The sequence below is a fragment of the Dipodomys merriami genome, unplaced genomic scaffold (genome assembly GCF_024711535.1).
Source record: "Dipodomys merriami isolate MVZ:Mamm:240054 unplaced genomic scaffold, mDipMer1.0.p SCAF_7, whole genome shotgun sequence".
Lineage (NCBI taxonomy): Eukaryota > Metazoa > Chordata > Mammalia > Rodentia > Heteromyidae > Dipodomys > Dipodomys merriami.
In genome coordinates this window covers 53,158,869-53,172,688 of record NW_027206290.1, presented here as the reverse complement: position 1 = coordinate 53,172,688, position 13,820 = coordinate 53,158,869, and the positions used below count along the sequence as shown (strand labels likewise).

At 41.2% G+C, this 13,820-nt stretch overlaps 1 protein-coding gene and 1 non-coding gene across 3 annotated transcripts in view; both read left to right on the top strand.

Moving 5' to 3' along the window:
* Positions 1 to 3,421, top strand: part of Kiz (kizuna centrosomal protein) — a 92,364-nt gene extending 88,943 nt beyond the window's left edge. For both annotated transcript variants that reach the window (XM_070006660.1, XM_070006661.1), the window contains 2 exons: positions 2,567 to 2,610; positions 3,272 to 3,421. In XM_070006660.1, coding sequence (XP_069862761.1) covers positions 2,567 to 2,610; positions 3,272 to 3,378 — 151 coding nt within the window. In that variant the 3' untranslated portion in view covers positions 3,379 to 3,421. The remainder of the gene's footprint in view (positions 1 to 2,566; positions 2,611 to 3,271) is intronic.
* A 4,837-nt stretch (positions 3,422 to 8,258) lies between these two features.
* On the top strand, positions 8,259 to 8,360 carry LOC138817430 (U6 spliceosomal RNA). The gene has a single exon (XR_011368875.1). It is a non-coding gene; the product is annotated as a U6 spliceosomal RNA (small nuclear RNA).
* Positions 8,361 to 13,820: the final 5,460 nt, after the last annotated feature.

Sequence of the window (13,820 nt, the reverse complement as noted above, 5' to 3'; positions counted from 1 at the left end):
CCTCACAGTTGCCCTTTTTTACCTATATCACAGCTATCATTTGGGTGTGTGTATCCTCTCTGGTGAGTGAGCATGTTGAGTATAGAGATTGATTCTTGTTCACTGCTGCCATTCGAAGCCCAGGGCCTGAATCCTTTTGTTGTAATTTGTATTCCTTAAGAATGATTACGTGAATGAATGAACTCAGTATAGGCACTGGATGAAGGCCTGGCTGAGGCAGTTTTCCTTCTCTGGAGGTCCATCACATCTTGAGTGCTCCTACCTGTCATCCCTAAAAGGAACAAATGTATATACATTAAACCTGTCTCCTTTCGGTCTATCCCAAACTTTATTTTTCCTTGGCCCCTTGCTCGAGGATTCTTCCCCAGACCAAGCAGAGCTCTCGTTCATCCCAGGGTGCTGGCAGGGCAGCACCTCTGCATCCTGAAGTCTGCCTGACACAGGCTCTCAACTTACGGGGCTCTGGACGAAGGGCATTGCTAACCCCATTTTACAGACAAGAATATGGATGTTCAAGGAGGTAGGGACCTTATCCAGAGCCCAGAATAAGCAGAGTTCAGCCTTAGAAGCTACGCCTTCTGTCCCAGAACCAATATATCCCAACTCACATAATCAGCCATTCACTGGAGCAGGGACCCAGAAACCCAAAGGCTCCTCTTGATGTTTTACTGCTTCTCATATGGTGCCTAGAGGCAGATGTTTGCAACTGGAATATTTGAGTCCGTGTTGCCAGAGAATGTTTTGTTCTCTTCTACTACTGGCTGGCTTAGTGCGGCTTGAGACAGGTAACTCAGCCGACCCATACAGGGAAGCTCTATGAATATCCTCTTCTAATTCCATAGGGGACTTTGTAGCCTTTCTCACTTTTTTCTTATTTACTGGCTTTACAAAGCAAAACTTATAACTTGGAGTAACCCTTACCGTCTAGTTTTGTGTTTGACTGTGTAGATTATGTCTAGTATGAATTCTTGAATTACAGTATCACACTGAATTTTTTAGAGATGGGTTTACAGAGAGTAAAAGAATTGTTCCTTGGGTATAAGGGTGGAGTAGAAATCACTTGAGAGCATCTTTCCCCTTTCTGAGTGGTGAACTATGGTGCATATAGCTCTGACACATGTTTCTTGTTAGGAAAAACTACCAAAAAGACAATTCACATTTCATGATATGTTGACTGACTCCCTGTGTCTTAAATGTATTATACAATGTATTGTGTGATCACAAGACGAACAGAAAAAAATAATTGCAAGGGCCTTGAGGAGACATAGCCTATCTACAATGCCCTGTGCATAGCCAGAGGGACCCTGGCAGGCCCCGTGGTTCACCTCCAGTGGAACCCAACCTGACTGCTGGCTCATTTGCTTCTGATAAGTCGGAAGATTACAAACTATCACTTGCATAGATGGTTTTCACAATCACATGTGCAGCATTAGGCCAGTTTTGTTTTCTTCTTTTCTAGAGCTGCTATCTCTTTTCAGATGGTTATAGAGATCTTCTACTCTTCACAGAGAAATGGTCTCAGGCACAACTTGATTACTACCAGTACCAGGCACTAAGTTGCAAGAGGGATCCTGGGCCTGGAAAATGGTACCTCGGTGGAAGTTTGTTTTACTCCCTCCCCCCAAAAAAGTAAATTATGGCACTTTGAGAGAAGCAGCAGTTAACTAGCTGCGGGTTAACCAGACTCAGCCTACTAGAAAGGGAAAGATGATTGTGCAGGGTTTCCTGCTTCAAGAGAAACAAGGTATGTGCCTGGTATGACACAAATAATCCTAATGTCTCCTTTGACCCCCTCTCATCCTTCAATATGAGCCTTGGAGGGTTTAAGAATTATAAAACATGTTAATGATGTTCCCAGAGAGGGTTTTTAATTCACTAAAATCATAGAAACTCTTGAAAAGACAACTGAGAAATCCCACTCCACAGAGCCAGATTTCTTGTCCTGTTGTCTCTAGCAGAGGGTCAGTAGGCACTAGGCACCAGAGACACGAGGGTGTGTATGTTTGATTCATAGAAAGCTAAATGTATATGTCCATGACATTTGTCATTTTCTAGCACATTTGTTGTGACCTCCTTGGTTAAACTGCTTGTATTGCTGCCTCAACTGAATAAGTATTTCAACTTACAGCATCTCCTTGCATTTTAACATCTTGAATTCCTGGCTTCAGTATTTCACTTTCACTTGCCTAAGAGCACTAAAGCTTTATACACAGTATTTTCCAGAGGACTACTGAATGGAAGTTGTCCTTTGCCTCCAGACCATGTGATCATCCTCTAGCCCGAGTCCACGGCACTCAGGGCATACATATCCAGGAAGAGAGGACCTGGAAGAGCCTGGCAAGGGTATTCGCAGAGGACCCATGTGATGCTGTTGCAGTAGCAGTGCTCCCACCGAGGCCCCAGCAGATAACTCTTGTGTAACTCCTGTGTTTATTGTCTTGGTGCTTTCAGTATGTGGGAAGGATAGTTTCTGACCTGCTAAGTGCTTCTTCCTGACAGTTCTTGGTAATACAACTCTTAGTCTGATTGTCACCTTTCTTTTCACCTTTTTTTAAAAATTTTACAGGCATGAAAATGAAAAGAAGCTAATGACCAATTTAAAGTCAAATGGTAAGAGAAATAATCAGACACAAATTTTTATTTTACATTTTAGCCAAAAATGTTGTTTATGACAGCTTTTAGTGTCCTCTGTCCTCGTGTGAGGACTGTGAAGTATCTGCTTCACTAGGTTAATGTAAGGAGAGCGCTCCACAGTTCCTCCGAGAGTCCTTAGCAGAATTGATACCAGGTGTCCACTGCCAGCACACACCTGTGATCACACCTTTTCTAGGTTTGCTCCCTGTGGTAGGTCACCCTCCCCTGGTTGCTAAGAGCACCTCCCAAAGAAATGATAGTGTATCTAGGTCCTACCTTAAGCCAGTCATCACTGCCATTCTTTTCTGCTCTGCTCTTGCAAAGAACAGCTGAGGTAACCCTGTTTCTGTGTTAACTCTGATTGTAAATCTCCCTCTTGTAATGAGGAGTGGGACACAACAGAAGGGAAATGTAGTATTCTGCATGGATTTTTCTGTGACAATGCAGAGGACTCATAGCGCAGGGTGTAAATTTGTGCAGTACTGTCATGTATTCCTGCTATGCCAAGTATGGAACGTCACCTGGTATTCCTGTTAGGTCTTTTGCAGGATGGTGTCTCAACCAGTCCTACTGTGCTGTTGTAAAAACTTTAATCAGTGTGGAAATGTTAAGTAGCTGTTTTTTTTTTCTCTTCTAGCCTTCTGGGGAGAGTCTGATGACAGCAACTCAGAAATTGAAGCTGCGTTACGTCCTAAAAACCACAATACATCCATCGATGACTTTGATGACTTTTATGACACATGAGCTATAACATCTGCTGAAAATAAAGTCTTCAAACAAACCAAAACCCAAGTTTTTGTATTTGATGTCCAACATAAATACATCCTTTAAAATTTTTTTCACTATTTAAGGGAAGAACTTGAGGTGTGGCTCAACTGGTAGAGTACCAGCCTTGAGTGAAAAAGCTAAGGGAGAGTGCCCGGCCCTAAGTTCAAGCCCCAGTATCAACACAAAAAAGAACAAACTATTGATACACTACACATACAACATTAGTAAATCTTGAAAACATAAAGCTGAATGGTTCATTTGTGTGAATTGTTTTGGGTAAGCTGAGCTTCGTAGTATGTGCCTGTAATCCAACACTTGGGAAGCTCAGCTGGAGAATGCTAAATTTGAGCCAGCCTGAGCTACATAGCAATATACCACCTATGAGAGAAGGGATAAGGAGGGGGGAGAGAGGGAGAGAGGGGAGAGAGAGAGAGAGAGGGAGGAGAGAGAGAGAGAGAGAATAAATGGATAGAAAGACTCAAGAAATTGATATAAAGATGAGAAAGAGAAAGAGATGCCAGGTTAGGAAAATCCATAGAAAAAGATCAGTAGTTATTATTAGGCAGAGTTGAGAAATAGACTAGCAACAATTGACTTATACATTTAAACAGACAAGTTGTATGGTATATGAGTTATAAATGATTCAGGAGTTAATTATCAGTAACTCTTGGTATGGCCCTTCATATATTAAGGGTCACAAGTCAATTTCAGAAGTTATCTATGAGTCAGGCTCTAGTGTAATCCTAGTAATCCTAGTCACTCGAGGCTGAAACCTGGAGGACAGCAGTTCAAAGCCAGTCCAGGCAGGAAAGTCTGCAAGACTCCTTGTCTAATTAACCAGAAAAATCTGGCTAGGTGTGGCTCAAGTGGTAGAGTTCTAGCCGTGAACAAGGAAGCTGAATGAGAGTATGAGGCAAAGTTCAAACCCTAATACAGAAGCACCCTCTTTCCCCAAAAGGCTGTGTATTCAGCACAGCTAGGGAGGGAGCCTGGGAGCATAGTTGCTTTGCTTATATGACTACTCTGGCTTCCTCTAATTTCTCTGCTTCTCTGAAATTGTAATGATTTTTAAATAGCTTTATACAAGTTGGGTGCCAAAGGCTCATAGTTGTAAACCTAGCTTCTCAGGAGGCTGAGAGCTGGAGGACCACAGTTTGAGGCAGCCTTGGCAGAAAAGTTTGATTCCCTCTCCAAAATAACCAAGGAGAAAACAGTTTGAAGGCATGACTCAGGTAGCAGAGTACAAGCCTACTTTGCATGAATCCCTGAGTTCAACACCAGTACCTCCCTGCACATACAAAGAATTAGACTTACCCCTTTTGGTTTTTCTCTTGCTTTTCACACATCCTGGCTCAAAAACTTGGAGACTTAGAGTTGCATTGGTTTTTTGTTTGTTTGTTTTTGTTTTTGGGTCCGGTTGTGGGCCTGAACTCTGGGCCTGGGCGCTGTCCCTCAGCTCTTCAGCTCAAGGCTGGCGCTCTACCACTTGAGCCACAGTGCCACTTCCAGCTTTTTTCTTTTTGCTTATGTGATGCTGAGGAATCGAACCCAGGGCCTCATGCATGCAAGGCAAGCGCTCTACCACTGAGCCACCTTCCCAGCCCCTTAGAATTGCATTGGATTCCCTCCTTTACTCTTAATCTCGTGTGTGTGTGTGTGTGTGTGTGTGTGTGTGTGTGTGTGTGTGTGTGTGTGTGCGTGCGCGCGCGTGCGTGCGCGCGTGCGCGTGCCAGTACTGGGGCTTGAACTCAGAACCTAGGCTCTGTCCCTTAGCTTTTTTGCTTAAAGCTGGCATTCTACCACTTGAGACTATGGCTCCACTTCCAGGTTTTTGGTGGTTAATTGGAGACCAGTGTCTCATAGAACTTTCCTGCCCAGGGTGGCTTTGAACCACAAATCTCAGATCTCAGCCTCTTAAGCAGCTAGGATTACAGGCATGAGCCACTGGCTGCCCATATTCCTTTATTATTTAAACAAAAGGTAGTTTTGTTTTATAGTTTTACACACTAGTAATAAGAACAATGATCCTCCCAATCTCAGCCTCCCAAGTTAGCCAGCTTCAGATACAACTTTATCAAATACTCAGGCTTTTCTGACTCCTCCATATTTGGAGATTCTTGGGCTAGTGACCTCAGCATCCTCATCTCCAACAAGACACAAAGCTAGAAATGGTGTATTCTATGCATCACACTATGGTATGAGTATGTCCTCAAGTGCAAGGGAGTGAATGAAAAATTGTGTTTGAAAAGTTTCACTAGGCGAGTTTATATAAGAGAGGAGTGGAGGCTGGGGAGTGTGAAGGTCTCTAGGCAGAGAAATGGCATTTGCAAAGATTAGAGGCACAAAAAATGTGTTAATTAAACAAATATGCAGTCCCTAACTTATAATGATTTGACTTAAGGTTTTTCAACCCTTTTCCAGGCCAGTGACTTGTCATAAAGAATCCCCTCTCCATGCGTGGGAGCAGTAGACATGAGAGCCGCAGCAGCACTCTACAGTGTACTGTGTAGCTAAGTCATCATGTTCAGAAGACTGGGGGTGTTAAATGCATTTCAACTTAGGTAACTACAGACTGTCAAGGAAGGAAAGTGTTCTTTATTTACAGAAAATATGGTTGTTAAGATCATTAGGAGACTCTAGTGCCAGTAAGTGTTCAATCAACCAAGTTGGTGGATATAAAGGCACCTTCCAAAATGTTGATTTTGGAAAACAGTGTAGAACAAGATTAATGACAATTTAAGGGCAAAGACCATATGACAAAATACCCTGAAAAGGCTACTCAAAGACATTTATACATAGAAAACCACATGGATAGTCCTATAGTTTGAACATCGGTAGTGCCCCTTGGGCCTCAAGGAAGTGCTGTGGAACTCTTAAGAGATGGGACAAAGTGAGAGGTCTTAAGACATGAAGGCATGTCCTTGAAGGGGATTGTGGGGTCTTACACACATATCATGTCTTTTTCTCTCTGCTTCATGTCTTAAGCTGTGAGTGCTGACTTCAACATGTACTCCACTAAGAGGCCCAAGCCAACAGAGCCACCTGATCCTGGCCTTCTGAGTCAAATGATCTTTAATGCCTAAGTAGCCTCTATCAGGTATTTTATTGCAGTGACACAAAGCTGACACCCTGTGAATCTTCTTCCTATAATCCTTTCCAATTGATCAAGAGTCAATGCTATTTAAACCAAAATCCCAACGTGCCTTCCAGGAATCTGATCATAAAATTCAGAGGAAATGTAAAAGGCTAATATGATCAATTTTGAACAGTGAGGAGAAAAGATCTTGCTGTAGCAGAAATCAAAACTTATTATAAAGAATAGGGTTAAAATAAATTGTTGGCATGTTTGAAAACAATCCCTGTTGAAATTATATTAGGAAGAGAGGTAAGGGAGAATGATGGAGGTAGAGAAATTGATTGGAATACAGCATATACATATATGAGAATGTCATAATGAAATGTCCTATTGTATAATGATGATGTATGCTAACAAAATAAAATTTTAGGCAGGTGCCGGTGGCTCACGCCTGTAATCCTCGCTATTCAGGAGGCTGAGATCTGAGGATTGCAGTTCAAAGCCAGCCTGGGCAGGAAAATCCATGAGACTTTTATTTCCAATAAAGCACTAGAAAACCAGAAGTGGCGATGTGGCTCAAGCAGTAGAGCGCTCACCTTGAGGTGAAGAAAGCAAGGACAGCACCCAAGACCAGAGTTCAAGCCCCATGACCAACAAAATAACTAAAAATAAAATAAAATTTTAAACATATTTTTAAGAAATATAAATAAAAAGCCAGGCACTGGTGGTTGATGCATGTAATCCTAGCTACTCAGGAAGCTGAGATCTGAGGATCATGGTTCAAAGCCAACCCCAGACAGGAAAGTCTGTGAGACGCTTATCTCCATTTAACCACCAGAAAACCAGAAATGGTGCTGTGGCTCAAGTGGTAGAGCCACAGGCTTGTGGCTTTCAGGCATGTGGATGTAATACAGAAATGAGTATTTTGGCCAGTTTATGAACTATATAACAAAGCACAATTTTTATTTTTTTCCAAGCACAAAAGAAATCACAGCTGGAATCAAGAAAAAAAATGTAAGGGCTGGGAAGGTGGCTCAGTGGTAGAGTGCTTGCCTGGCATGCATGAGGCCCTGGTTTGATTCCTCAGCACACATAAACAGAAAAAGGCAGACGTGGTGCAGTGGCTCAAGTGGTAGAGTGCTAACCTTAAGCTGAAGAGCTGAGGGACAGCGCTCAGGCCCAGAGTTCAGGCCCCATGAAAAGAAAAGAGAAGAAAAGAAAGAAATGTAAGAAAATTTTAAAACATTTGAAGAGAAAAGGCAAGTATCTTACGATTTTGGAGCAAGGAAGAATGTCTTAACCAAAACAGGAAAAGCACAAACTCAGAAATAAATATCACTACATTAAAATACAAAACTTGAGTGACAAAATTATCAAAAATATGAAAAGAAATCATGTAGAAGGTGACATTTGGAGAATATATGTATATCAAAGATCTGTGTCTAGATTAAAGAACTACCCATCAATCAGAAATACAGAACTCAATGGGAAAAACAAAGGGTCAGAATGAGTAGTTCATAGAAAAAGAAACAAATGATTAGTAGATACACAATTATGGTGTATATGCATAATCCCTGCACTTGACAGGCAGAGGATCCAGAGTTTGAGGCCAACCTGAGCTCTTACCTTCTCTCATTCAAGCCATTGAGCAAGGGAGGGAATTTGGCTTCTTAATGAGTAGTGTTGCCTGTATATACATTATGAAAAAATTATTGATAGGGCCATCTTTGGAATCTCTGTACCACAAAGAATGCTGGACAGCTTAAAAGTCTTGAGAAGTGCTCACTTGGGCAGCATATACTAAAAATAGAACAATACAGAGAAGATTAGCATGACTTCTGCACAAGGATGACTTCAAATTCGTGAAGCATTCCATGTTTTTACACTGCAAAAAAGGAAATATATTCCTTACCTGACTCATGTCATTGTAATCCCTTTGTACATCACCTCCATAATAACAATAAAGTATGTTAATAATACAAAAGAATCATCGAGCCCAACCTCTCCCAGCTATGAGAATTCCTGGGAGCACCAAATTTGAGGGAACAGCAATGCCAGCCAAGTTCTATAAGCTCAACAGTGCTTTATGGAATATGAAAAATATTAAGGATGAAAAAACACAACCTCTGAACTGAATTTAAAATAATAGAAGAAAATCAGCTTTGGAATTTTTTTTTTTAAAAAGGACCATGAGAAGACTGAACAAACTAACCATCCACCACAGAGGAAGCCATTTGCCAAAGTAGGGAGCCATTCTACAGCTGCCAGCTCCATAAACGTACCTTTACCACCATAGGGATGCCACAGTGATCAGAAAGCTGCCATAATCAGAAATCCATGCTAATAAAGTCCCCATTACAGCTACCAGCTCCTAAATCAAGCCCTTCTTTACCATCTGTCTCAGGAAAATAGATGTCTAGTACTGTGTCTTAACATTCTGAGACCCCAAGTAATAACTCCACAAGCTTGCAACTTGAGCAGCAGTGGCAGCAGAAATGCAGCACAGACCTGCCTTCTTTCTACCCCTCAAATCTCTGATTGGTGGGATCTAGCTAAATTACAACAGAACCATAGCTGCAAGAGGTCTAGACAGTATATCTTTTAGCATGCTCTATAGTATTAAGAAGACATATGAGAGGTGCTGGGAGGGATGGTGAGTATTGTTCTACTAGGTTCTCTGTAAACATCCACCAATACTAGTCCAGGAACAAAGTGAAAGATTGTTCTCAACTGAAAAAGCAAATCTAGAAGTGAAATCTATAAGTCACCAAAATTGACCCTTGTTGAATCATGTCCCTAGGGATCCATCCCAGAAACTTTGCATGCTTTGTCTAGGCAGAAATCCTTACAAGGAAAATCTTTGCATAGGTCTTACACAGATAAGCCCCAAAGTGTACTTGCAACTACTGGGACTTGGCTATCCTTGAGTTTTTCATTTTGATGAATTGTTATTCTAATTTCATATTCTTTTTAAATGATCAACATTCTACTGTATTCTCCCTAACGTTTCCCATTACCATATGGTTTGATATGCCCCGGGATTAGTTATGTTATTGATTGACGAGATTTGTTTAGGCCACAATTCTCTATTTATGACAGCTTGTGAGATTCTCCCTTCTTTCTCTCAACAAAGAAATGAGGAAAACAAACAACTACAAATCCTAACAGCTTTGGTCAAATTCTCAAGCTTCCGTCCACTTTCAATATCCCTGTCATTAATGGCTATGTCCTTGGCAGAATGCTTTGGTGACAATCAGATCAGGATGGATCAAAACTGGCAAAAACACATTAAAGATGATCACAATAATTCCAGCCCCAAATCCAAGCAGATAAGAATGATATTACTCAAGAACTTACTCTGAATGACAGAAACTGAACTTATCCAATGTAAAAGCTCATTAGCATTCAGCAGCTAAGATTTTAACTCTAACTGCTTTTGGTAGTGGTTGTAGATACTTATTTCAAAATCATCTGCAAATCTCTTGCTTCTTAAGGCAGCTCCCCTTAAGTCTTTTTGGATGACATGGGTCGTCATTTGTCTCCCTTCGCTGATGTTTTCCATTTCCCCAGGCTAGTCTAGTCACTGACACAAAGACTAATATTTGATGACAGATGGTTCTGTGAGCTTCTGGTAAGGCCATATCTCACTTTTGGAATGCAAGTGATAACTGAGTTCCTCTAGAGTCTTATTTATTATACTATTATTGTGCACAAACTCATTAGATGTAAAGCATTCTGCCAGTCAACTTGATCCTACTCTTCCCCAGCTGTCATGCTGGCAGCCCAAAGATGACGACAGATGATACTGATGGACAGAACCATTGCTATCTCCTGCCTTTCCAAATTTAAAGCCACTCAACTGAAAGAACTTACTGGAGAAAAGAGCTAGGAACCACTGTATAGTGTGCTGTGGCTTAATCACCATGGTGGTTCATTAAATGTCATTTGTGGGATCCTGCTGGCTAGGTCTGGCTAGCACTTGTAGGCACACCTGTAGACACTGTATGAAATCAGTCTGCACCACTCTCTCCAGTCCCAAGAGAATGATGTCACTTCCACATATGTCTGTATTCTTGTTAAGAACCAATCTTCCTCCTTTTTCAGGTGTGTCCACATCCTGTCTCAATGCACAAAAAGTCCTTCATAAACATTTTTTGCAACAAAATAAGAAGTAGCTGCTTATTCAATTCTCATTCTACAGGAGCATTCTGGATGAATGACAGATAAGCAGAAAGATGGATTAGGCATTCTCTCTGTCCTCAAGAACTTTTCTGTCTCACAGAGAAAAAAATGGATCATCTTCATGTTAATTGTTTAGGGAAAAAATTCAGCTGCTAGAATAAGTAGGCCTCCAAGCACAGTGGCTTAGAGGGTATATAAATTTATTTCACAATCCTTAGTAGCCCCAGGTTTAGCAGGTGACTCTGTTTTGTGCATTCAGAAGCCTAGGTTTTTTTTTTTCTATTTTGTTCCTTTACCATTCCTAGAGTACAAAGCTGATCTGCACTGTCATGTTGGGTTATGGACACTAGTAAAGAGAGGAAGAGGAAAAGACATAGGAAAGAAATTTTCTTCTCACATTCCACTAGTGAATGCTTAAGTTATATGGCTACACTTAACTATAAAATAGGTTAGGAAATAATTTCCAGCTGGATAGTCATGCTCTTAGGAAGAAGAGAAAATATTTAGTTAGAATCTTTGGCCATCTTTGGCCAGGTGCTGGTGGCTCACACCTTTAATCCTAGCTACTCAGGAGGCTGAGATCTGAGGATTGAGGTTCAAAGTCAGCCCAAGCAAAAAAGTTTGTGCAACTCTTATCTCCAATAAACCATTCAGAAAACCGGAAATGGCTCTGTGGCTCAAGTGATAGAGTGCTAGCCTTGAGCTGAAGAGCTGAGGGACAGCACCCATGCCCAAAGTTCAAACCCCCCCGACTGACAAAAAGAAAAGAAAAGAAAAAAGAAAACTGGTCAACTTTGCCATAAAGAGCTGTGTGCTAAATATTGGTAGAGGAACAACCCCAGAGAGGCTGAGATGTGCAGTGATTTAAGCAGTTCAGTTCAGGAGCCAGACATGCCTATATTTGAATCCTCATACTTGGCACATATTAGCCAATAGTGTGATTATTTGCCATTCTGAAGAAATACATTGAAGAGATTGGACAGACTGCCAATTAGGCTGACAAAGTGATCCAAGGATCTATAAGAGTTTAACTAGTGGTGGGGAATGTGGCCAAAGGGAATGCTATTACACTGTTGGTGGGAATGTAAAGTTGTTACACCACTCTGGAAAGCAGTATGGAAATTCCTCAAAAGAGTAAACATAGAGCTTCCCTATGACCTAGAAATTCCATTCCTTGGTATTTATCCAAATGACCACAAACTAAGCTTCACTAAAGCCACCAGCACAACCATATTCATTATAGCATTGTTTACCATAGCTAAGACATGGAATCAACCCAGATAGCCCTTGTGGAAGAAAAGATCAAGAAAATGTGGTATATATACACTATGGATTTCTATGCTTCCATCAGGAAGAGTGACATTGCTCCATTCAGAAGGAAATAGACTTGGAAAAATTATAAAAAAGTGAAGTAAGCCACCAGATCCAAAGAAACATAGGCTGCTGCATGGCTTCCCTCATTTGTAATAACTAAAATGCAACTATAAATCTACAAGTAAATCCAATTGATAGTAAAAGACAAATAATTACACTTGGACACAATTAAACAGCACTCTAGATATTCACACAGTGAGACCAAAGGAGGATATGCTTAGGAGAGAATCACAGTGGCTCAATAACTATGTGCATATGATCATATAAAATGATGCTCATTGAAATGAACTCCAAGAGATGGAAACAAGGTTTTTTTAGTTGTATAGTTTGCATTTTTTCTTTTAGTTTATTCCCTTTTGTCACTGTTGTTGATTTCTGTACCTTTTGTCTTACATATAAGTATATATGATTTGGGGAAGGGAAGGGAAAGCACAGAAAGGTCAAAGGGTGAACCAATTCAGCAGTGATACTCACTAGACACTATATTGGAAATGAACTATGCAACTTGCTCAAAAAGAACTGTGCTCGGGCTGGGAAGGTGGCTCAGTGGTAGAGCGCTTGCCTTGCATGCCTGAGGCCCTGAGGCCCTGGGTTCAATTCCTCAGCACCACATAAGAAAAAAGCCGGAAGTGGCGCTGTGGCTCAAGTGGTAGAGCGCTAGCCTTGAGCTGAAGAGCTGAGGGACAGCGCCCAGGCCCAGAGTTCAGGCCCAACGACCGGACCAAAAAAAAAAAAAACTGTGCTCATTACCTGAGTCATATAACTGTAGCCCCTCTCTTTGTACATCACCTTTACTATAAAATTTAAATTAAAAAATAGTTTAATGAAGCCGGGTGCTGGTGGCTCACGCCTGTAATCCTAGCTACTCAGGAGGCTGAGATCTGAGGATCGCGGTTCAAAGCCAGCCCGGGCAAGAAAGACCGTGAGACTCCTATCTCCAATAAACCACCAGAAAACCGGAAGTGGCGCTGTAGCTCAAGTGGTAGAGCACTCGCCTTGAGCTGAAGAGCTAAGGGACAGCGCCCAGGCCCAGAGTTCAAGCCCCACCACCGACAAAAAAAAATAGTTTAATGAGGAAAAGGCTAGGGGTTCAATCATCCTGAATGTCAAGGAAGTGCTAGACCAGTTTTCCTCTGAGCTATTAGAATTTTCTCATACCACAGGAGCTCATATTGGGCTCTCAAGACTCATATTCTGATCTTTGACAACAATGAACCTTCACAAATACCCCTTAGGAGGATGTGGGAGAAGAGAAATTTATCAATGTACATCAGAAGAATCAGGGACAAGTATCATGGTGATACAGACAACAAAACAGCCCAGACTACGATCCAATGCAAAACTTGCCCAACATGTCTGGAGGGTAAAAATCCAAATGTCTCAAATCATTATGTGTATGTACACATATATTGTATATATTATAGCATACACACATGCCACACATATACTTACCATAAATACTATGGTCAAATAGATCTGGGAAACATTTTGTATTATTAACCCCCAACACACGTGAGCTTAAATTCTTTGAGGTCCTGCAACAAGTTAAATGCTTATTTCCCCACTTTTCATCAAACTGTTTGATCACTGCTTTTCAGTTGAAGTGGTCTGGCAATATGGTTTGGATCTTACATAGGTTTTAAGATTTTTTTTGAGACAGAGTCTCACTATATAATCCTTGCTTGCATTAAACTCATAATCCAATACCCTCCCAAGTACTGAGATTATAGGTATGCATCCATACGTCTTGTAGTTTTGATATCAAATGTCCCCTGAAGGTTCATGT